We start from the raw sequence: 24,998 nt of genomic DNA on the forward strand, positions 1-24,998 counted from the left end.
ATACACTACTTAACTGAAAAATCTTAATGTTCTTCTTCAGAACATAAGAAAAGCAGACTGAAAAAGCGCCACCGATGCTGAACACGTTTTCCTCTATAAAGGCCTGTCTACTATTAAGATAAGGCGGGGTGGGGGGGAGATAGAAAGTTTGAGAAGAAACACAATATAGATATTTGCCAATGATGCACTCAAAGTAAAAGAATAAGGCATTATAATTTTAGATTTTAAATAAAATATCTATGATTCTTTTCAACTGATAAGATGAGGGAAAGTGAGCAAAGATGATACTTTCTCCAGGCAACTGGTAGACTTAAGAAATAGGGACTTGAGGACACACTCGAATGGCTTATTTATCTGCTTCAGAAACTATGGAAAAGTTACTCTGCATATGGGTGTCATACACTTACCGGTTTAGCAAAATCGCAAATCCCACAGTAAAACCATGAACCAAAACATGCCTCTGCATTTATCCAAGTTCCAAGACAATGGGCCCAAATTTCTTTAAATTTTCACTATAAATCAGAAGAGGGCTCCGCTAGGATTTTTACCTGTTTCTTGTGAAGACCCACCACTCACCTGCAGCGACATCATGTCAGGTCGGTACTGCTTGCGGAAGCCCAGGTCATACATGAGGAATTTCAGCATTTCAAAGGCTTGCTCTTCACTCATGTGCAGAAGCAAGACTCCAGCCACAAAGCTGATCCCCTGACAGTAACCCACTTCTTTGTCCAGTAATGAGTAGGCTTTCAAGAGATTAAAGAGCGACAGCTGCCCTGCCCCAAGCTGTGCTGAAAAGTAAGGATGAGTAGGAAACGTTCTCCCTGCAGGAGAAAAAAGAAAAATATTTTTGAGATGTCCTGATGCTTTGGAGTCCAGAGTGAAACTGCAATTCAGCAATTTCGAGGAATAAATCAACGCTCTTTTCCAGTACTGAATATCACCTGGAGTACCTACCCCTCTAACTGAGTCTTTCTCCCTCTAGAGAGTCCCAAGTTCTACCTGCCAGACCATCACCCCATCTCCATGTATGTGATAGAGGAGCAAATAACTAATGCTAATAAGCACTTATTTTTAGGGGGAAAAAAGTTCATAAACAAATCAAAGACATATTCAGAAAAGATCTCAGGGAATAGAATATAAAACTTATTCTGATTGTAAATCAAGGCTAATTCTAAGTTCACATAGAAACCACCCACTAACTGAAATCAAACCAGTCAATCCTAAAGGAAATCAATCCTGAATATTCAGTGGAAGGACTGAGGTTGAAGCTCTAGTACTTTAGCCAGCTGATGCAAAGAGCTGACTCATTGGAAAAGACCCTGATGCTGGGAAAGATTGAAGACAAAAGGAGAAGGGGAAGACGGAGGATGAGATGATTTGATAGCATCCCCGACTTAATGGACATGAATTTGAGCAAACTCCGGGAGATACTGGAATACAGAGGAGTCTGGTGTGTCACAGTCCACGGGGTCACAAAAAACAGAACACAACTTAGCGACTGAACAACAACTGAAATCAGAATTCTACAGATGGTATCATGTAATTTAAGAAGAAATCTTAGTAGTCCATAGCAGATTCCTTTCTGCTTTTCTTACATTATGACAGTAGAGGGACTTTTTGGGGTTGTTTTCTTTTATAGTCAGTCTATCATTCAGGAAATACCCCAGTTTTTGTTTGTTTGTTTGTTTTCAAGTATTCTTGGCTTCCTGTTTCTTAAACTACCTCCATCCATGAGTCGGACACGACTGAGTGACTGAACTGAACTGAACTGATCTATGAGCCATGCAGACCTCTTTTATTTTCAGTATAATCCAAGAAGGTCAAGGATAATGAAGGGCCAAGCTGATTTAAAATAAATTCCCCTCTAAAATTCACTTCTGTGTACAAAAATACCACAGAGACACTTCAGCAAGCAAGTTAGTCCTGGATCACTAAAAAGTTGGTACTGAACACTGAAACAAACCCATCTTCACCCTAAAGCTGTATACAGTGGTTTGGGACTTTCCTTGCGTCATGAAAATGAAGGGAGTGTTAGCTTCCTTGTGCAATGATTACTCATGAGGGTTAGAACTTATAAGAAGGCCAGATTTTTTAATGTTTTCCACCAGATTTGCTTAAAAGTGATTCGCCCACACACACACCCAGGAACTGATAAGATTATTTCTGCAGAGCAAATAAAGGGAAAGATATGAGAAATTAACAAGAACGTGCTGAGGAAACACAGATGACTATGAGCAAAGTCAAATAAGCAATTTTTAAAATTATCATTTTACTTTTTCACTTAAAATGCTTGCTACAGAAAACTATAAATATACTGTCCATTCAAGACATTAATTCTGGTTCCATTTTTTTCTGACCAGGCTTTTTTTTCCCCCTGTAATGTGATCTCATCATCTCCTTATCTTTTAGGGTATCTTGACTAGCTCTAAATTCAACATCCCAATTTCTAGACTCATTATCCATTTCCGGTCACAGAACCACACATCTGCGGGGATTCACAGTGATTGACTGGCTCATTGTCCTCATTTAAGAGAGAGGATTGAAACTCAGAAGCAAAGTAATTTCCCTAAAACTACTGTTCAGTGGTAGCATCAGGACAAAAACCGAAGTTTTCAGTTTCTCAGTAAAATTCTCCTTTTCAATTCTACTGGGCTCAAAAAATATTAACTTAATTGGCCTTTTCCCAACAGAAGTTGTTTGTCATCCAAAGGAGCAGAGGTCAGTGTTGCCCTGTGATTTTTATACAGCCTGAAATGAAGTGACCTCTCAATGTAAAGCAATCCCTTGTTTTCCCATATGGGCTGAAATAACATATCTGGCCACCTTAAATAAATCAACTTTTAGGGATATATATAAGATAATTCAAATGTCATTGTCAATTTAATTCAGTAAGTTACATATTTTTAAATAACAATATAACATTAATTTAGAGAAAAATTAGAGACAACATTATTTTTTAAATTATTACACCATTTTGCTTTCCATAAGTTATTTGAAACTCAGCTTTTAAAAGGGTGACTTTATAATGCTGCCATAAATGCTGGAAATTCACATAGCAGTAGGACAGTTAATTCTTATTTCATCCTCCAAAGATGTATTCATGATTTTCCACAACCTAACCACATACTGTATTGCTTTTTAAAGGCTTATTCAAAAGCTTGTTTTCAGCAATATGTCCAGAATATTTAGTAGACCTTGTTAAATTTTCTGGTGCCCCTTTAAACCTGCTCTAGCCTATTTCAAGACCAGTGCTGACTAAAATAATAATTGTCTATCCCCCAAAAAAGTCAGTTGTTCAAAAAACAAGAACTGAGAGCACCCAAGAACATGACCTTTATAACGATTCAAATACAAGATGACTCTTTTCAGAGTACAAGTCTGAGGATAAAGACTTCACTCCACATGCAGGCATTAAGGGTATTTTCAACCAGACATAAGGCTGATATGCCCACAGGAAAGAACAAAGTCAGCAACTCTGCAGACCAACAGATCATCTTTATCAACACCAAAAACCAAATTAAAAAAAAAAAAAAAAACTCAACAAAAGGACCTATTGTTTACTTTCGTAAATTAGAATCAATACGGCAGACATACCTAAATCCACGAGGATAGCATGCTGCTGAGCCGTGAGCTGTTTTAAAAGCTCTTTATAGGATATGTCGGGAGGTTGTTGTTTATTAGGCAATCTGTGTCTCAGACGATATTGCAAAGCTAGGAACTGCCAGATTTCTCCTCGTCGACTTTTGGGAACACCTGCAATCAAAGAGATAAGAAAGCAAGGCCTTGAAGACTGGAATGATGTTGCTAAATCACAACTGATTAACTATAATGCAGCCATACTACCACATACACACAGCCATACATACACGTGTCCTGTGTGCCAGGCTACAATCACACAGTGTGCAAGCATATTTTGCCAAGTTTAATCCTCTAGCTGCTGCCTTACAAAAGAAAACCCTCAAATAATGAGGAAATAATGGCAATATTAACAAGAATACCAGCCACTACTGATTGAGAACCTAATACAACATGTATTGAGGAGGTGTAGCTTTTGAGCCTGAGAAGGCAATGGCACCCCACTCCAGTACTCTTGCCTGGAAAATCCCATGGATGGAGGAGCCTGGAAGGCTGCAGTCCATGGGGTCGCTAAGAGTCAGACACGACTGAGAGACTTCACTTTCACTTTTCACTTTCATGCATCGGAGAAGGAAATGGCAACCCACTCCAGTGTTCTTGCCTGGAGAATCCCAGGGACGGGGGAGCCTGGTGGGCTGCCGTCTATGGGGTCACAGAGTCGGACACGACTGAAGCCACTTAGCAGCAGCAGCAGCTTTTGAGCATTGCAATTACAGAAACTGCACCTCAACTATTCACAGGTGCTCAGAAAATAACTTAATGAGACAGGTAATTACTACTATCTATACTTTACAGGTGGCAAAGCTGAGGCAGAAAGAGGCTACGTCACTTCCCAGGTCTTCATAGCTAGTGCAGTTGAGAATCCAAACTCTAGTTTCAGAGGCCAAATTGTAAAATACTGAAATGTATGACTGCTTATTTTCACCTTTTATTTGGTTTAAAGCTAGTAACAAATGCTAATATTCATACTCTGATTTCTAAATATCTGTCATTAAAAAGTAACTTTGTAAAAGAGAATTAAATAGCATTTTTACGGTCCACAAAAAAATGAAATAAAAATGGTAAATACAATACAAAGGGAGTGCTCCAGAATGTCACTCAGCCTTTGAGAAGAAAGGAGCTAGGCTATATAATGCTTCATTCATGTATAATGAAATAGTAACTCCAGTGTGCTTGAAAACCAAAACAAGCAATTCACAGTATGTTAAAACTATGTTTTTTATGCTAAGGGACATGAAGTAAAGCACTGGGAGGGACATAATTCAATTCTCTGCAGGAAAGGTAATTTTATTTCACTGCTTTCAGTCCAAAAAGACTAGATATGGGATAGGTTCCTGAGATCTAGCTGGGTAGAGGAAGGTTTAACGGCACTAATCTTTTTGGAATGCAATGTCACAGTCTGCAGAAGCTGAAAGTATTCTTGCCCAAAAACTACACCACAGGCTCCTGAACATGAATTATAAGGTCCTCCACAGGGTATGCCTTGAAACTACTATTTTTAGTTCCATTACCTCCCACTCCCTGCCATATTAAGTATACACTAAGTATTCACATACTCAAGAAGCTTATGGTTATTTCCAGACCTCCAGTTTCTTGTTTCTACTGTTACCTTTATGGAATTCCAAGCTTCTCCAGTTGATCGCCTAGTATATCTCCATTTGTCTTTAAGGAATGAGCCTGTATGTCATTCTTCTGCAGAAACTCTCCCTAACATCTCTAGGAGTAAGACTCCCTTCTCACATACTATGTGACTCGGACTGTAACATTAGCATATTGGATTAGAGTTAGTGCTATACTGTATGTCTGTCTAGTTTCCTCACTTAGATGGTGAACTCCCTGAGAATAATCAGCATATTTTCATCTCTGAATGATGAAATCCAAGAATATACCTTGCTACTTAGATATTTGTTGAATGAATGAATGATCTTACATAAAAAGTCATTTTTAGAGGGTAACTTTCATTAGCCCATTAAATGGATCACTGTTAAGGAGAGGGCTGTTATGTTAACCATCCAATAACAATTTCAAAAAGGAAATTCACCTTATTTATTTTGGGCTGTGTCGGCTCTTCACTGCTGCATGCAGGCTTTCTCTAGCTGCAGCGAGAAAACAGTTGTTTTCTCTTTGTTGCACTGTGTCCACTTCTCACTGTGGCAGCTACTCTTGCTGCAGAGCACTGGCTCTAAAGCGTGGGCTCAGTAGTTGTGGTGCCTGGGCTTAGTCGCCCCACAGAATGTAAAATCTTCCCAGACTAGGGAACACATCTGTGCTCCTGCACTGGCAGGCAGATTCTTAACCACCGGACCACCAGAGAAGTCTGGTAATTCACCTTAGTTAAATATTTATTGAGCATCTAACATATAGCAGAGAATAGAGCATGGCATTGAAGAAACCTCATCATTGAGAGTTGAATAAATCCATTCTCAGGAAAATTAGTCTCATTCATTCATTCATTCATTTAGTAAATAACATGTAAGATGCTGTCTTGGGTGCTAGGAGTGTAGGGGGGCAGTGAGAAAACGTTTAACAGATAAACACGTAGATACAAAATTATAAACTATGGTAAGCACAATTAAAGGGAAAAAATCATGAGAAAGAATAACAAAGCAAAACTATTTTATTTGGGGTTGGGGGGTGGGACATTCTGAGGAAATGGTATTTAAACTGACTGCTGAGGGAGAACAGGATTCTCCAGGCTGGGAGTGTAGGCAGCAATCACTCTGGCAAGAAGAATGTATGGAGGCCCTGAGAGGGGCAGAGAAAGGGGGCACAGAGGAGGAGTGAGAAGAAGATGTGATGGAAAGAAGGGGAGCCGGGAAATGGGGAGAAGGTAGAGAGGACAGAAGAGGGAGGGAAGGGAGCATCTAATCAAGAAAGAGCTGGGGAGATCTCCCTGGTGGTCCAGTGTTAAGAATCCGCCTGCCAATGCAGGAGACGTGGGTTGGATCCCTGGTCCGGGAAGACCCCACATGCTGAGAGGTAACCAAGTCCGTGTGCCACAACTACTGATGCCCAGGACCCTGGAGCCCATGCTCTCCAACGGGAAGCCGTAGCAATGAGAAACCCACGCACTGCAATTAAAGAACAGTCCCTGCTCACCACAACTAGAGAAAGCCCGTGCACAGCAATGAAGACCCCAGTGCAACCAAAACTAAATAAAGAAAAATTATTTTTTGAAAAGACTAAGGGTTAATATGAAAAGCAAAAACTTAAAGCTTTAAAAAATATAGAATATCTTTATTTTAAAAAAAAAGGAAGAAATAAAGAAATGGCCTGTGTCATACCAGGATGCAGATTAGTTAGCATCTTCAAAGCACAGGCTACAAGGTAGGGAAAGGTAGAAAGTGAGGTGAGAAATGAAAGGAGAGATCAAGGAGAGCTGTGGGCACAATGCTAAGAAGTTTCAACTCTGTTTTATACGAAATGGGAAGATGAGCACCTCTAAAACATCTCTGCAAGTCATACCGAAGAACAGTGTGATCTACATCTCACACACATTTGATTAGCCACTATTTTGTCTCCCAAACAGTGCATTCAGTAGAAATCTTTGGGAGGTCCATATCTTCAAGGAAAAAGAACATGTACCAGGTTTGCAAACACAGCATCTTACAAAATTAACCTTAATTTTAACTTAATTATGCAACAGTTTCACATTATCATAGGCTTTTAAGATTCATGATCAAGTTAACTTGGGATCTTTATTTTATGCCCAGCAGGTCATAGAGATTCTCATTTTAATATACTGAATCTGAGTCACAGAAACCACAAGTAAGCAATTCGCACGTTAGTTTTAACTTTAAATTTAAGAAGTTTAAATGTCAGTCATTTTATATGACAAAGCGGCAGTGTAATATAAGGCTGAATAAAAGCAATGTTTCAAAAATAAATAAAAGAAAAAATAGATGGTAGGACAACTGATTGCTAGCTAATAATATAGATTTGTTTAAACACATACATGTAGGTGAACATATATATATATATAAATACTTCTGAGCAAATAAAGGGAACGAGTCAAGTTTATAAGTTCGAGATATTTTTATGGATACGATTAAAGATTTGTACTAACGCACATGCTCTTTCCTTAGTAAGTGATAACTCTTCAGTTGAAAACAGCTGACTGAAGAGGCAGGAAACTGTAGAAAACGTGCCTGCTATCTCCTCAGGGATAGGACTTCCGTTAGCACCATGTTCCTACCAACATAGTCACTAACTACAGGAGGAAACAAACTACTTTCCTTTTTTTTATAGGAAACGACAAAGAGAAAATTATGCTTAAGCTGGATGAGTCAAAACAATCTCTGAAACTTTTCAAAAAAAAAAAAAAAGATGATTAAGATGATCCAGAATACCTTCTTTAAGAGAAGTATGAATATCTTCCATATCGCATCTGATTTTAGCTCTGCAGTTTAACAACTTCTTATCCCAGATTGTTAAGACCTCCTTCTGACATGCACCAACTTCTTCATAATCCAATTTAACTTTTCTGGACTGCAGTTCATCTCTGCTTGCTAAGAAAGAAAGAGTTTCCATTAAGACTATTAAGTTTTAAAACACAGAATTTGTAATGTTTTATTGCCTTTGTAAAACCTCAGCATATGGCTTTTAGGAATCAACCACTAACATTTTCTCAAAATGAAAATTTTTGTAAAAAATGAAAGATACATGAAAAGTTCTCAAATTTTGAGTCATTTCATGTATTAAAAAAAAAAAGACACAGGAATAACTTCTAAGGAGGTTTTACTCTATATCTTACAGATGACAAATTTCCTAGACATAAAAAACAAACCATGTTTTCCAGGCTAGAAATTTCAAATATTTGACAAATGTGATAGATAACTACAAAAGTGACAGTTTGTTAATACCATTAAAATGTTAATGTTTTATATCCTGTATCTATGAGAAAATAATGCCTCAGGCTAACCCTGATTTGATAAATATTTGATCATGATAGCCTGATACATTTTTATAATTATTTCCAGAGTTACCCACACTGTCTTTAGCCACGCAGACACTAGGTTACATATTCCTGTGTCCATTTTTAATCATCTTTAAGAGGAAAGTCCATTTCACTGAAGTTAACATTTTCATTTTTCAAAATAATACAAAATTTTCTCTGACTTGATTGTCTAAAATCTAAGCCCAGAGTTCATTAAAAGAAATGTTTATAAAAGCAACCAGTATCTACACCTCAGCTTTATCTTGAAGAATTGATTCCAAAAGGGGAGAAGGGTGAAAAGACATGGAAGCATATTTCTTCTCTCTCATTAGGACCACATGGAACAGAAGCTCTAAGTGTAATCTGTAATCACTGAAGCTCCAGGGCTCAGCCAGCTTACCTCCTGCAACACAAATCTCTGTCAGGCATCCAAAGTCCTCGACAGCACAAAAATAGCAGAATGAGTATTACTCTTTACTTAGTGTTGAAGCCATTTCAAAAGAATTAAACCATCTTATAATAGACTACTATTCTGGCAGGGCAGTAAAAATAAGTCCACACATAATCAAAAGATAAATCAAACTATCAAAAATTCCTCCTAGATACCACTAGATGGCTTTCTAGCATAGTTTAGTTTTGCTTTTCAGTATCTGCCAAAAAACTGATGCTTTTGAACTCTGATACTGAAGAAGACTTTTGAGAGTCCCTTGGATAGCAAGGAGATCAAACCAGTCAATCCTAAAGGAAATCAACCCTGAATATTCATTGGAAGGACTGATGCTGAAGCTGAAGCTCCAATACTTTGGCCACCTGATGCAAACAGCTGACTCATTGGAAAAGACATTGATGCTAGGAAAGACTGAAGACAGAAGGAGAAGAGGGCAACAGAGGATGAGATGGTTAGATGGCACCACCGATTCAATGAACATGAACTTGGGCAAATTCTGGGAGATAGTGAGGGACAGGGAAGCCTGGGGTGCTGCAAAGAGTTAGACATGACTTGGCAACTGAACTGCAACAATTTGTTTTATATTTCTCTAGGATTATCATAGAGAAAGCTAATAATTAACATAATCCTATATATAACTTTACTAATTATATTTTTCATAATGGATGAAGCATATTTCCTCAGATTTTTTTTCTCCAACCTTCTCTGGATCATTATTCATTTAAAATAATAATAACCATCATCTACACCCTGAGTAAGAATAGTAAGTAGGAATAGCTAAGTAAGAATAGTTAATATCTGCCCTGGTTAACGAGGTAAGAACAAAAGAACTATGAAAAAATGCTTATCCATTGGCTAACATTTATAATATGTTAAGCTGGTTTTTTTTGTCTTTGTTACTTAAGTACAGAAATAAAAACAGAACTGACAAAGGTTTCTGATCATATATTCTAAATGTCACCTCTTCTTTTATTCTGTCAACTTATACAGCCATATATAATACACAGAATATGCAGTCATTTATAGTAAAACATTCAATTTCTTTATATTAGCTATATATTTGAGAAATACAATATGGTGTACTGGGAAAAAGCCTAAAAACTGTGGTAAATAAACTGGAATTTTCATATTTGTTTGCCAGTATAACACTGTTTGACCTTAGGTTAATTTTCTTAGCATCCCCAAGCCAGTCACTAACTCAGCTGCAGAATGAAAAATGGAACTAAATAATCTCTAAGGCCATTTCCAGTTCAAACAGTCTATGATTCTAAAATTATCCATTAGTATTTAATATAATACTCTACTGCACATACTCCTGTTAATGAAATCCAATTTCATGCTTTAAATGTTTTAAGAAAATGATAACCATCTTTTTTCAACCTCTTCTTCTGTTTATGAGTTAGTTCAAGATATAATCAACTACAAAAAACATAAATTCCTTTCAAAATCTATGGAAGCTTGAGTGGGCATATCATTTATCACATCAAACTTTCAAAAGCTATGTTAATAACAATTAATTGCTTTTTTAATTTGAAAGAAAAGATTTGTTTCCTAAAGATATTTAAAAGTCTTATAAACTTTTCATTCTGCTAAGAATATAGTGTTAAGCAAAAATAAATTGTGCCCTAGCAAACTAAAAAGTAAAAAATTTAGTTGAACAATAGATATAGTAAGAGGAATCTTTAGATGGTGAACACAGAAATGTGAATACCTGCCTATACTAAAACAAGCTTCATTGAAAGACAACATAATAAAAGCAAGTCAGAGAAAAACCTAGATTATAATTTTCCAATAATCTTAAAAGTCAAAGGCCTGCATAAGCTAAGCCATTCATTTTAGAAATGTGAAAAAAGGCCCTTTCTATTAAGTGATTTGCCCAAGATAAGGGCTTTAATACATGTTTCAGATTTTGGTACTGTCTACACATCTCCCTGTGTGTGATTCTATCAGCACTGGGGTAAATGACATCATTATTTCAGAGTCTGGAAAACACATTCTAATGCATTTGGTATTCATAAATTTAATAGTCAAGCACTATGAATAGTACAATAGCTGCTATAAACTGTCCAATTAAAATTTTAATGACTTCAATATGGTTTTTAAATAGAAAATTCATAAAATAGTAACAAAACATAGCACTTTTGATTTGTTAATAGATAATTAGTTGTATTGGATACAATATAATTTATTTGAAATAGGAATATTTCTCATATTATGAATACAATTGACCTGAAGTTTGAAAATCATATTTGAAGAGAATTTACTTTTTCATGTTTAAGTCTTTTTTAAATTATACACAAAGATGTTAAACTTTCAGTCATATTAAAGCCACTGACTTCATATTATATACATTCTATTACCTTCTATCACACAAATATACTCAAAAGGCATCTGATGTTTTAAATCTATCAAACAGAAATACAGATTTCTTAGGCTAACCTTTCCCCTGTCATGACCACCTCAAAAACTAGAAAGTAACAATTTTCATCAGTAGCTATTCTAGTAAAAGTGTGTATACAGATGGAGAATGAGTGTGGGGCGGAGTATTAACAAACTACACCTTTAAATTACAGTATCATATCATGCCCTTTGGCCCCGTTTGAATAGCTAACCTTCAAGTTTCTGGTTTTCTTTTTCCATTCGAAGCAACAGGATCTGCTGGTGTATAGCTTTTCTCCACAAACACCTCAGTTCCTCCGACTTGTTTCTCTCTTCACCCTTTTCTGGGTCATCTTCATCAGACATGAATATCATTAGAGGTTCCTCCTCCATGGTTGGAGCAAGAGGGGACAGTGGCAGCAGCTCACTCCTGTCCAGGCCATCTGCAGAGAAGAAAACAGTGAGAGGCATTCCAAAGTCAGAAGCCAGGCCACACAAGTCCTCTCTGAACTTGACGCTCTCTCCTCCTGTGTTGCGCCTTTAAAGCTGTACACAAAGCTGCCCTCCCAGTAAACTGTCAGTTTCTGGAACTAATGATGTGAGTCAATTCACTAGACTGAATTCCCCTTTCAGATTTCCCTCTCTGCTGAAATGAAAGCATGGATGATGTCACTACTTCTTCTTTCTGCACAAAATGACCTATAAGATAGGTGCTCCAAAATGACCTGGCCTTTCCCCAGGGTTCAACACTTCTGCAATTGACATCTATGTATATTCTCTGAGTGTGCAAAACAAAACAAAACAAAAAACAACTGAGTGACTCTGGGCACAGCCTGGCTCAGAACTCTCTGCTCACTCCTGAAACAAGGGACTCAGTCGTGTCTGACTCTTTGCAACTTCATGGACTGTAGCCCTCCAGGCTCCTCTGTCCATGAGATTTTCCAGGCGAGAATACTGGAGTGGGTTGCTATTCCCTTCTCCAGGGGATCTTCCTGACCCAGGGACTGAACCCATGTCTCCTGAGTTGGCAGGTGGATTCTTTATCCCTGAGCCACCCAGGAAGCCCCTGCAACACTATTCCCCAGTTTCCAGAGTTCATTCTCACCCTCATTCCAGGCCATCATTTGCACTGTTGGCCAATTTATTTTCCTATTAACAAACATGATTCTGTGTCTTAAAACATTTCAGTGGTTGCATATATCCCAAAGTCCAAACTCCCGGGAATAGCACATTGATCGCTTTAGACTTTAGCCTCAATCTTTCCAACCTCTTGTCTCCATCCTCCATCCTCTGCCCTCACGATGCTGATTTTCTCATGACTCCCTGACCCACAAAGTCCTCTGCAATGACTCTAGTGTTTTTCTGGTCCCTTTTCTCAAAAGATGTCTCCCAGCAATGAGTTTAAATAAAATACTTAACTTTTTTTGAAAAACATTCTCTGACCACCCCAGCAGAGTTAATTCTGCCTCTAGGAACGTTGTTTTCTTGGGTTGTTTTCTTTATTAATTGACCTCTTCCCTAAATGGCAGCCCACTCCAGTACTCTTGCCTGGAAAATCCCATGGACACAGGAGCCTGGTAGGCTATAGCCCGTGGGGTCGCAAAGAGTCGGACACAACTGAGCAACATCACTTCACTACTCTTATTATTTACTTCCTTAATAATATTTTAAAAATCTTACTGTATGAATTTAAAACTTTTTGCTTTCTTGGTTTTAGAACTGCCCTCTAAATACCACTCAATTTTGACACAGAGGGATCCAATCATATTTTCTTCCTTCTTGTTTCTAGGAAAACAGTTTTCCGTTTCTAAACACATGACATTTTTTAGTTACCCTCTAATTCTTCCTCTTCCTTTCCTCCTTTCCTTCCTTTCTTCCTTCTGCAGTGTGATCAGAGGATATAGTATGAATAATCAAGATTATCTAGAATTCATTTAAAAATCTTTACAGCCAATTACATAAATAATTTTTACAACTATTCCATGTGTGCTGAAAATAAATAAATTTTCTCTATAGGTGACAAGGTTCTATACAAATATCAGATCAAGCTTGTTCAATTGTGTTTCTCAAATATTATCTATGTTTAATTTCTTTAGATTTAATTTTCAGAGAGGAGTATGTTAAAATCTCCCATGAAAGTTATTTATTCCTTTCTCTCTCAAATTCTCTTTAGTGTTATTTTAGTATTCTCATCATTGTTAAATCTTTCTGTTCCTTGTTACACTTACTTCACCCCCTTGTATATTTCACTTTAATTTCTTATAGGTCTAATATGGAAAGAGAGCTGCAGGAGCTCTCTGCTGGCTGATGTCTACGGAGCGTACCTACATCCACTTCTTTATCGTTCAGTGTTTCTATGTGACTTTATGTGTGACTCGTAAAAAATGCTGCTTTTCCAAAAATAAAAAGATCTCTGACTTCTTTTCTATCACTACTCTAGTTCCCTCTGCATGATGAAGTAAGCCCCCAAACAGGTTTTGGAAATTCATTCATTCCTTCCTTCCTTCATTCAACAGCATTCACTGTATGTCTAACAGGTTCTAATGATACGTGACTATCTCGATATCCACTAGCTCGGATGTAAAATAGAGACGTTACTTCTCTACCGTAATCACTTAATTCTCTTTGTACAAAAAGCACCCCTTCCATTTCTGAGTCTACGATAGTAGTGAGGGGTAAGTGACTGGCGAACGAACCCTGCTGCATCGCTGAGGGAGATTTCCTCATGGGCGAAGCAACCCTGAGGAAGATGCGCTGCCGCCAGGAAACTCGGCGAGGAGTGACGGGGGTTCCTCCAGCATTTAGGGATTCATTGCTGCAGGTGGACGAGGTCCTTTTTCTCCCCTCTCCATCACTGTGGAAAGCACAGAAATAGATAACTTGTAAAGGAAACCGCGTAACGTGATCTTTCATAACAAAATGGTAGCACAAGCCATTCACAAGTTCTACCAGGGGCAAGCACAAGCCACAGGCAACATGGAGCGATGCATCGCGAGGCACACGGATCACCCAGGCCATGACATCCTGGGACAGGTGCAGTCCAGGCACAGCCCACCTATCAGAAGCTCACCTGTTTCTACTCTTTCCATAGGAGCCAACCATTCCAAGTTCTATCCTGAGCAATAGGAGCGCTTATACAGAGGAGCAAAGGCTGCTTAACTAATGACCTCATCATTTGCTGAAAGAATTTTAATAAGTAGTATATTCTAAACATTGTAAATACTTTATTAAAAGATCATAAAGAGCTTTTCTTATAGCTTTTATAGAACGGACTGATAAAATAGCTTCTAGTTGCCTGTAACTATTACAATTCATCTCTAAGTATTAACCACCAATAGTTGGATCATGATAGAAAGTAACCTGAAGACAGACAGGACAGTCAACCTTGGGATTACTGCTAAGTGATACTAAAGAAAAAAGTGTGGCCAAATCAACTGGATAGGTTGCATTTTAAAATACTAAACAGATTTCTTTAGAGCAGGACTTCTTAGAGACCATAATATGCAGGCATGCACTGTGACTCACCAAAGGCAAATAGTATACAGAAATTCCCTAACTTGCTTTAATTATTTGACCCCAGAATCACCTTCCTTAACTTTCTTAGGGGAGCAGGGGTGAGGTAGGCAGTTGGGGATGTCACATCTTTCTACCTTAATGCTTGGTAATATGAACATACAGTAATGCTGGTCTGCTCTAAGAATTTCATTTTCTAGAAAAGAGTACTCTAAATTCTGCTGGGGCTATCTGCAGGAAAAGGTCATTTTTTTTAAGAAGGTCATTATGACTCAAACTTAACTTTTGAGACCAATTATGTTAGCAGCTGAAACACCATGCAATAACTGTTGCCACTCATGGTGGTGGGAATATTTTGCTGTTTTACATTTTAAAGTCTCTGAGCTTCCTAAGAGAATGATGAACAATATTTGCATGTGGTGATTCCAACAAGTGAAGGTGCGAAATTTCTGATGGAACCAAGCAGTATTAGTGCAGAAATGAAACTCAGCTAGAAAAGCCACCACCTCACTAACATACTCAGAGGAACTCCCTAAGGCTGAGACAATCAGAATTCAGAAAACCCAGTCAGCCCTTGTCTGTAGTATTTGTATTTACTTTGCATATCCATACTCAACAGTTATCGGGTCATTCAGTTGTTTCTAATCTTGATCTATCTTTCTAGATTAGGTAAATTAAGGTTAGGAAAAAGACATACTTTTGAGCTACTTCACAGACAGCAAGTGACATGCAAGTGACATGATACTTCAGAAAGTAGCTGACGCACATCCCAGTAGAGTCAAGCCCATTTTGTTATGTATCCTGGATAATGTTATAACCTTAATTTGTGTCCACAGTTCACCACTCTCTGTAATACCGACTGGATATGACCACCTTTACTTCCCCTTTGGAAAGCCTTAATTCAATATTTTCCTTTTGGGAACTATAATTCATTCTTTATAATAGCTATATCCTAAAAAACATTCTTAACCGACCCTGTATCTTCATTTGTATAACACTATTTGTATAACTGTTTGGCAGTTATGTGTTAAATGCCCAACTCAAGGATGTATTTCTAGCTTCTAGTATAGCAACTGGTAATTAATGGTAAGCACTCAACCAAAGGGGTCTCCCTGGTGGCTCAGTGGTAAAGAACCCACCTGCCAATCAAGAGACACGGGTTCAATCTCTGGGGCAGGAAGACCCCGTGGAGAAGGAAATGGCAAACCACTCCTGTATTCTTGCCTGGTAATTTTATGGACAGAGGAGCTTGGCGTGCCATGGTCCACAAGGTCACAAAGAATTGGACACGACCTAGCAACTGAACAACAAACTCAACAACTATCTGTGGAATACATCGATACTGTGTTGTTGTTCAGTTACTTGGTAGTCTCCAGCTCTTTGTGACCCCAAGGACTGGTCTTCACTATCTCCCGGAGTTTAATCAAACTCATGTTGGCTTGGCTTGTCAGGAATAAATTCCTTGACAGGTCAGGAATAAATAAAAGATCTACCTTCTTAAAATCTTTTGTTGATAGTCATGATTTTCAAGTTTTTCTGGCAAAAAGTTCTAATAGCTTCATTTCCCAAAAGCACAGACTAAGGTGTCAATGGTAGGTACTAACAATGACAATACATAATAAAAAACATAAGGCATTTTTTTTCCAGATAGTAACACATTGACCTAAGAGTATCCAATTTATAAGTTAATCCTAGGAAGCTAAGTGACTTATGTAAAAGCAACAATTTCAATGCCTCACAGGATAAGTGTTCAATAAATAGTAATTTCTTTTAATGCTTAGTAGATATAATAACAAAATTAGAATAAACCAAAGCAAAGGGATTCTGAAACTTTTGTATTTTAATGCTGGAATTAAAAAGATCTTTTCAAATTCAGTGTTAATAACATAGCAAGTGTCTGGGTAGTACTAAAAGTACAATTGAGAAGAACTCATGTCATTTTCATTATTGACTGTAAAATATACAATTTTGGGGGAATAGGTTATAAAACTGGTGCATAATGTACCCTTATATCAGCTCGCTTATTTGAAAATTTCATAATATCTAAAACTTAAAATCCTAAAAACTTAAAATGTGTCAGGCACTCTTCAAGGCATTTCATAAGTATGAACTTATTTCAACCTCACAGCAACTTTATGGGGTAGATGGTATTACAATTCCTATTTTTAGTGAGAAAACTGAGGCAGAAAGAAGCTAAGTCATTTGCCCACAGTCTCAGGGATATAGTGGGGGAGTCAGGATTCAAACCCGGGCAATCCAGAATCCAGACACTTAGGCTTTGTAGTTTACTATGTCAAGCTAAACACCCTTTGCATTAGTTCAGACAAAGCCCTATTGGTTCATAAAAATAAAGCTGTCAGGACTCCCAGGTTCCCCTGTATTTCTAGGGTAAAAAATCAGTCTGTAATTAGCATTAAGTCTTTAGGTCAGTACTTCTCTTCCCTTTTTTTTTTAATGGAATAATGTCATTTTACATTATTATAGAGTATTATTATATTATGTGTTCATTTATGTAAAATGTCTCACTTTGTTTTCTTTTGAAACCACTGGATTTCAAAATGTAAACACTTTTTTATTTTAAAATAGGAGGATCAAATAGAAAACACATTAATATATATACCAACATATATTGGAGAAGGAAATGGCAACCTACTCTAGTATTCTTGCCTGAGAAATCCCATAGACAGAGGATCCCGGTAGGTCATGGGGTCGCAAAAGAGTTGGACACAACTAATCCACTAAACAATAACAACAGAAAGAAAACCACTTAACAGAAATCTGAAAAGGCTTTCTCTTTGTAAATGCCTCAAGAAAGGCTGCATGGAGTAACACGGTGTTGCAATTTGAGAGTTTTTCCCACAAGGCTCATAGTACAATTTAATTCATAATTACTTTAGGTGGACTAATAGCTTATGTAAGCCCTGGTTTCAACTGGGTACCCATCTATTATCCTATGGAATATCTTTACTAATTAAATAAAACTGAGAATAAGCTAATCGAGTGGAAATCAATTAAGCTGAATCAAATGAGATAGATTCATCAATGTGTAAAACAAAAAAAGAACAAGAACAAAGAATTTTATTTCCTAAACTCTACACTAAATGAAAAAAAATTTTTTTAATTATGTTCTTTGCATTGGAATTTAAAATATCTCTAGGGAGCTCATTTGCTTACTCACATTCTTATAACTTAATGTTATATAAATTATATCAAGCAAGATATTAAACATTTCTGGGGTTCAGTCTAACCATATATAAAATAATAGGCCAGATGACCACTAAGGTAAAACACAGACCTAGTTCCATGCCTATAGTAGAACCTTCTAGAAGGACACAGAAAATCTTAACATTTCTGTTAGGCTTTTGGAAGTAGATAAGAAATATTACTGAAATGGTCTTACATGCAACCATTAAAAAATGTAGGTCAATTACAAGTCTCAGTCACTTTTTATCTTATCAATGTGGCCCCAAATAATTTTTTTTTCTTTGAACATCTCATGCTAGCCCAATCTTTTATACTGGATTGTATAATCTTTTATACTGGATTTTAACTCCCATTAGGAAGAAATCTAAATGTCAGTGACCCCAACAGGAAGATAGGAACATCTGTTTTCCACTGGGCTTGTGACATGAGCAAAGCATAGAAACTAGGAAAGAATAATCATTTTCAGTGAAGCTGTTCAGCAGTGATTCTGGACATTTACCACAAAAAGCGTGTGTGTCAGGAGGAAGAAATGTCATCACAGATGTGGTCAGACTTCCATAAAAAGGAAGTAGGTGTTTTCCTGTGTCCAGCCCAGGGGAAGGTCTGGAAGGCCACAGCAGTGTCTCAAAGTAACCCATGTGTCAGCAATTAAGACGAACAGAAACAGACTAAGAATATTTTTCAGTGAAAATCAGATTTGATTTCTTTTAGGATTCTTATTTCTGCATCTACTTGGGATTTGAAATAGACTCCTTAAATGTACATATGTACCTCCAAACTAGCAAATTCATTTACTTCCATTAGTTTCAAATTTGAATTAATCTCTACTGAGGGCCACAGCAGAGTCCTAAGGAAATGTCAATGTGGAATAGAGTAGAAACAGGATTTGTTTACAATCAATCTTTTATATGATCATTCATAATCTTTGATTACACCAGGAGTCATTTTTCCCCTACTATATACCCTTCACATCACTGGAAGGATGCCATGCATGGAGAAGACAGCCAAAACTGATTGTTTAAGTGAATGGTAATAATCAGTTGGAAGAATTAATAAATTAGTAAATGAAAATATTTAGACCTCTAATCACCTTGATTCTGAAGCAGTGTCTTGTCTAGTACCACAGGAAAACAAGGAACGGAATTAGCACAGGAAAAGAGTGATGTCCAAAACCAGGATTTAGAATAAAAAGGCATTCCCATAAGACATCAATAAAGTACAAATAATTTCAATATTGTACCATGAGTAATTACACTATTTTCTTATCAGATAATATGAGAAAACTATAGAACCAAACTACACCACAAAGTACTTGTCAGCAAAAACCTATTTTGTCACTGAAAAGTTTTAGAAGCAGATGTAATGACTATCATTTGACCAGTGAATTTCAATACAAATTTTTCAAATATAGGCGCAAAAGCTGAGAAGCAACAATAAGAGGAAACAGATGTTTCTTTATAAAAGGATATATTATATTTGCTAAATGGATGTTATGTAAATGTACCATCAGATTATGCATAATTATATGTCAGCTACTACACAATGAAATAACATCGAATTTTTAAGAATTAACTTGAAGTAAGGTAAAACGAAACATATATGTACTCCCTTTCCTTTAGCATTTCACTGTTATACAAATGAACCTACTACTAAGTAAACCATGATATTAAAAGCATCTTGGTTTCTTTTTCTCAGCCTGCTTAACAATAATCTACATGTTTTTAATAATTCAAAATAGTGGTCCTGGAGAAGGATGCCTATCTGAATTTCAAATTTCAAATGATCATGCTCTTTAAATAGTATTTGCTAACCTATGTGCTAACCTACTCTATACTTTACTTAACTATGAATATTTACAGATCCACACTATGCCTCTCATAAGATATGAGCTACCCAAATGAAAATTATATTACATAGTTTTATGGACCTCTTTCTATTTTGAATAGTTGCAGATATCATGGTAATTGTGAGCATACGATGTTTTCTCTGAAACCAGTGATAATGAGAGATGTAGAGTTCAGAAATTCCTGGCTTAAAGCCACACTCTTGAATATCTTCATTCTTAGCAAATACACACTGAAGGATTCAGAGTGAAGGGACATGTTATCTGCAATCTACTCACAAATGGCTTAGAATAACAAAATATATATGCATATACATATGCATGTATACATGGAAACAGAATGATAAAGCAAATGTGGCAAATGTTAAAAATGGATGAATCTGGATAAAGGTTTAACAGTTCTCCATAATAGTTTTGCATTTTCCTATAAATCTAAGCTATTTTATAATACTAATTAAAAAAAAAATCTCTCTCCAAGGCTGTAGTAAATTTATGTCAAAGTGACTGACTAATTGAAATAAACCTATTAAGAGTGAATTCTGTCCAACAACTTTGCTACTGTGTAGATAGCTACTAACAATGCACAAGTATGTACCAATGTAGACATGGATAATATCCAGGGAGCATGCACGCATGCTCAGCCACTCAGTGGTGTCCGACACTCTGTGATCCCATGGATGGTAGCCCACCGGGATCCCGTGTCTGTGAAATTCTCCAGGCACAAATACTGGAATGGGTTGCCATTTCCTCCTCCAGGATATCTTTTCAACCCAGGGACAGAATCCGTGTCTCCTGCATCTCCTGCATTTGCAGGCGGATTTTTTACCACTGAGTCACCTGGGAAACCCCTATCCAGGGAGAGTACTCTATAAAAAACAAAAAACTAGAAATAACCTCCATGTCCACCGGAAAAGGAATGAATTGTGATGTAGTAAATGAAATACTATTCAGCAATACAAATGAATAAACTGAAGTACACATAAAAGAATACAGCTCATAAACCATTATTCAGTGGAAAAAGCCAGATATAAAAGAATTTATGCTGTATCATTCCATTTATAGAAAGTTCAAAACCAGGCAAAACTAAACTATAGTATCTGAGGTCAGGATGAGGGGTAGAGATTGGGTGGGAAAATGGGAGGAGCTGCCAGGGTGCTGGCAGCATTCCATGTGTTGACTGAGTGGGGGTGATGTGGGATGTTCATTGTGATAATCCATGGAGCCAGATGCTTACAACTGGCATAATCTTTCATGAAATTTTAAGTGTCTTTTTGGCCTATTGATTCTAAGCTGTCAAATTACAAAACACTGTACAAAAAGGAAACAAAAACATACCAGAAAGTGCTCTCTGATTTTTTAGAATTCCTCAGAACCAAGAAAACACTACACATTTCAGAAGACAGGATGTTTTTAATGATCCTATAAACTTAAAAGTTCTCCACATGCCTAAATATAGCATTTAAAAGAAGATCACCACAAGGAGGTACATTTTTTTCAATGCAAAATTAAATATTTGCCCTCTGACTTCAATACGCTCCTATTAGAATGAGGTGTAGTGGGCTAAGGGAAGCTTGGCACAAGAATAATACATACACCTCAGCCGAAATTAACAACTATGATAATCTTTTATAGTCACTGCTTTTGTACTCTATAACCTATTCACAGCTAATCCTTGACCTTCTTGGTGGCTGTCCCTAACTGTCACCTTCAGACGTGGTTCTGTTTCTGGAAGAAAACAGGAATTCTCTAGATGTTCTCTTTAATATAACAGCAGGAACCTGAAAACGGGTGTCACTGAAAGTGCTGTATTCTTATCAATAGGTAGAACTATAGAGCTGAGGTAGACTGAAATTTTTAATGTTAACATGTGTAAAATGTTTTCTCGGTTCTCAATTATCTAAACTATCAGTTCTCTAAATTCATTGCATATTCCATATACATAATGCAATTTTTATGGTTTTATTCTTCTCACATAAGGTTGAGCCTGTAAAAACCTTTTGAAATCAATTCTTTGTCAACTTTCTTCAATAGAAATTCAATATTTTGGCATAATTTTGTACTAACTCAAAGGACAGTTCAGATTCAAAATTTTATTAATCCAATATTAATTGCCTGCCTTGGGATGAAAAGAGCTTAACATACATGGACAAAAGACATTCAGAGATAATTCAAGGGTTATTATAGTTTAACAAGTTAATGCACATTGCCTAATTATACTAACTTTTTGAATTCCCTATGTCTAAAAGAAAGGAGGCCAAAAGAACACCCAAGAAGATTTTAGTGGCACACCGGCTGGTTGACAGCATGTATCCCTCTCCTTGACTGCAAGAATTATCAATTATCAAAAAATAGAAACAACCCAAATATCCATTAGCAAGAGAATGGATAAATTGTGATGTATTAAATGGAATATTATACAGTAATAAAAAAAAGGATGGCTTAAGCTACACGTAAAAATAAAAATGAATCTCAGAAAATTCTAAGCCAACAACAACCCCTTGAGAATTTCCAGCTTAATCCACTGCTTTCCAAAGGTTAGAATATCCTATTGAGAATCTGCAAGATCAGTAAGAATTCAGAATTTCAAAAATTATCTAATGGTAATTCTCAAAAAATCACCACACTTAATTTTGTGTAGTTATAACAGTAAGGAACAAGATTTAATAGGTTACGCATTTTCAATACTGGGGACAAAAACAAAACTGAACATCTACATAATTCAAGAGATCCCTCATGCTGCCAGAAGGAGTTGTTATCAATATGATCCTGTAGCCATTATGTGACTTATGCTCAGACTCAGAAAAGTAAGTCTATGTCATTGAAAAACCAGTGAAACACCTAGGAAATATTCTATATATTTAATAATAAAAATAGATAATATCCATTACTTTAGTACAGCTGTTTAAATAAGTGGCTTTATATGTCCAGAGAAGCTAAAAATGAAAAAAAGAGAGAAACATGATCGGGGAGGTTTGCTTAGTATATATTTGCATAGGTCTTACCCCAAACAAAATAAAGCTCAGACTGTGGGGCCCAAGGCAAAGAAACACACAAAGAGTACAAAAATATAGTCCCCAAAGTAAGATAATCATGTCATCAAAAAGCTTTGAAACACTTGTTTGTAAAGGTTTTCTTTAAATTAATTGGAACTGGAGCCAATATATTAGAAACTGGTTAGAACAGGCACAACACACAGATGCATTCATGTCACTCAAATCAATTAGCCACTTTTTAGTAACATATCAGTATATCACTGCAGAAAGGTTGCTTTGCAAACAGAGGACACTGATCTCACCTGATTTCATTCTCATACTGTGGGGATAGTCTACCTGAATTCTGGTAAAAGCTTTTCAGGAAAGGGGGGGCAGTGAAGGAAGGGGCAGAGAAGGAAGTGTGAAGACTTGGAAGACTGGAGGAAGAATTACACTCCTTGTGCATGCGCCGAGCTGGTGGAAGGATGCTGAGTACAGAAAATACAGCAAATTCGTCTTAAGTTATATTCTGGAACAATCTTCATTCACTATGAAATAGCATATACACAGGTTCTTGCTATTAATGTAATCAAAGTTGAATTTATATGGAAAAAATTTATATGCATGCAGTTCTCTATTAGATGATGATGACCCGGTTCATTGTTTCACAAACTGAATTCCTCATCTATGCAGTGTTTCTCAGCAAATGTGTTTGTCTCTAAAATGCTCTTAACAATTTTAGGACAGAAAGTGTTTATTTTGACTTGCAAAAGATACTTCAAGGGGAAAAAGTAGGAAAGCACAAATAATTACAGGAAACAAGCTCCAGAAGGAAAAACTGATTATCAGTAGTTCAAAGACTTAATTATTTTAAAGATATAAACGCTTCTAAAAATTTAAGAACAACATGTTTGGTTGTTGGGAGTCATCATAATACCTTTGGCTTAATGAATGTTAATGTCCATGTTCTTTCTTACAGCCTGTAGAATTGTGCAGCCATGGTTTTATCTGAATCCTTAAGTCGCCTACAAAGATTTTTTTCCAGAAGATTCTTTTCATAGCATATTTTTACCATGATATAAATAGCATCTTTTCATATTGACAGAAATTCTTTGAGTATATACATTACAAAATGTGGAAAACATAAGAAAATATAGACATCATTTATCCTTTAATATTTTAAATTATTGAAAATAACTTTTCCTGGAAAAAGATACTTAATGCCTTGGGTAAATATAAATGATCATAAAAAATGCTTGCTATATACATGAATACTTAGTTCTTTTTCATAAAAGAAAAATCTGAGGATAATTAGTTCTACTATTTTTATATATCTTAAATATCTTATTTATAATATGAAATTATTTTAAAAAATTAGGATTCAATTATATTTTTAAAAGACATGCTGGTAAATTTAATAGCAATTAATTTAAAAATCAATCTTCTTTTTTACTTAAGAGTTCTGATTTTATTTTTTCCCCTCTGACTGGAATCCCCATCAAACTATTTCCTAAACCAAACTCACAGGTAAAGAAGAGAAACAAAATTAGTCCTAGGATATAAATTCTGACTTGTACTACACAGTAAGAAGTATAATCATTCTATAATTGCAAATTTTATTATCTGTTATCAAATGCTAAATTATTTTGTTAAAGTATTTCCTAAACATCATGTGAGATAATTTCTAATAGATGCTCATGTCAATTACAGTATATGCATTCTTCTCTATAAACATCATTTTATTCTAGATACAGTTTTAACACTGTTCACATTTGGTGATAATTTTTTATGAAATTAAATAACAGCCAAATTTGACCTCATGTAGAAAGGTAATGAGTGCTTCTTTTCAACCCTTGTGTTTTTCATTGTAAGCTTACAGGAAGCTCAGCTATGTTATTTTCGAATTTGCTGCTTCATGAACACCTTCATCAAGGAGACACTGAGGAACATGTATTGTCAGCAGGTTTTTCAGATAAAACAATGGCATGATATCTTGTTTTCTCCATTTTTTCTAGGAAAAAAAATACTTGCATCCAAAATGTCTGAACCCTGCTCTTTTGGGGATGG

General features: G+C 36.3%; 1 protein-coding gene across 7 annotated transcripts in view; it reads right to left on the reverse strand.

Moving 5' to 3' along the window:
* The window catches only part of TBC1D4 (TBC1 domain family member 4), a 210,753-nt gene that overhangs the window by 18,844 nt on the left and 166,911 nt on the right, over positions 1 to 24,998 (reverse strand). For 5 of the 7 annotated variants that reach the window (XM_070800342.1, XM_019971563.2, XM_070800343.1 and 2 more), the window contains 7 exons: positions 23,255 to 23,419; positions 19,207 to 19,230; positions 14,096 to 14,253; positions 11,633 to 11,842; positions 7,986 to 8,144; positions 3,595 to 3,753; positions 577 to 821 (listed from right to left, as the gene is read on the reverse strand). In XM_070800342.1, the coding sequence (XP_070656443.1) occupies positions 577 to 821; positions 3,595 to 3,753; positions 7,986 to 8,144; positions 11,633 to 11,842; positions 14,096 to 14,253; positions 19,207 to 19,230; positions 23,255 to 23,419 (1,120 nt within the window). The remainder of the gene's footprint in view (positions 1 to 576; positions 822 to 3,594; positions 3,754 to 7,985; positions 8,145 to 11,632; positions 11,843 to 14,095; positions 14,254 to 19,206; positions 19,231 to 23,254; positions 23,420 to 24,998) is intronic. The other 2 variants (XM_019971564.2, XM_019971565.2) reach the window with 2 other exon arrangements.

The sequence above is a fragment of the Bos indicus genome, chromosome 12, assembly GCF_029378745.1.
Source record: "Bos indicus isolate NIAB-ARS_2022 breed Sahiwal x Tharparkar chromosome 12, NIAB-ARS_B.indTharparkar_mat_pri_1.0, whole genome shotgun sequence".
NCBI classification, from domain to species: domain Eukaryota; kingdom Metazoa; phylum Chordata; class Mammalia; order Artiodactyla; family Bovidae; genus Bos; species Bos indicus.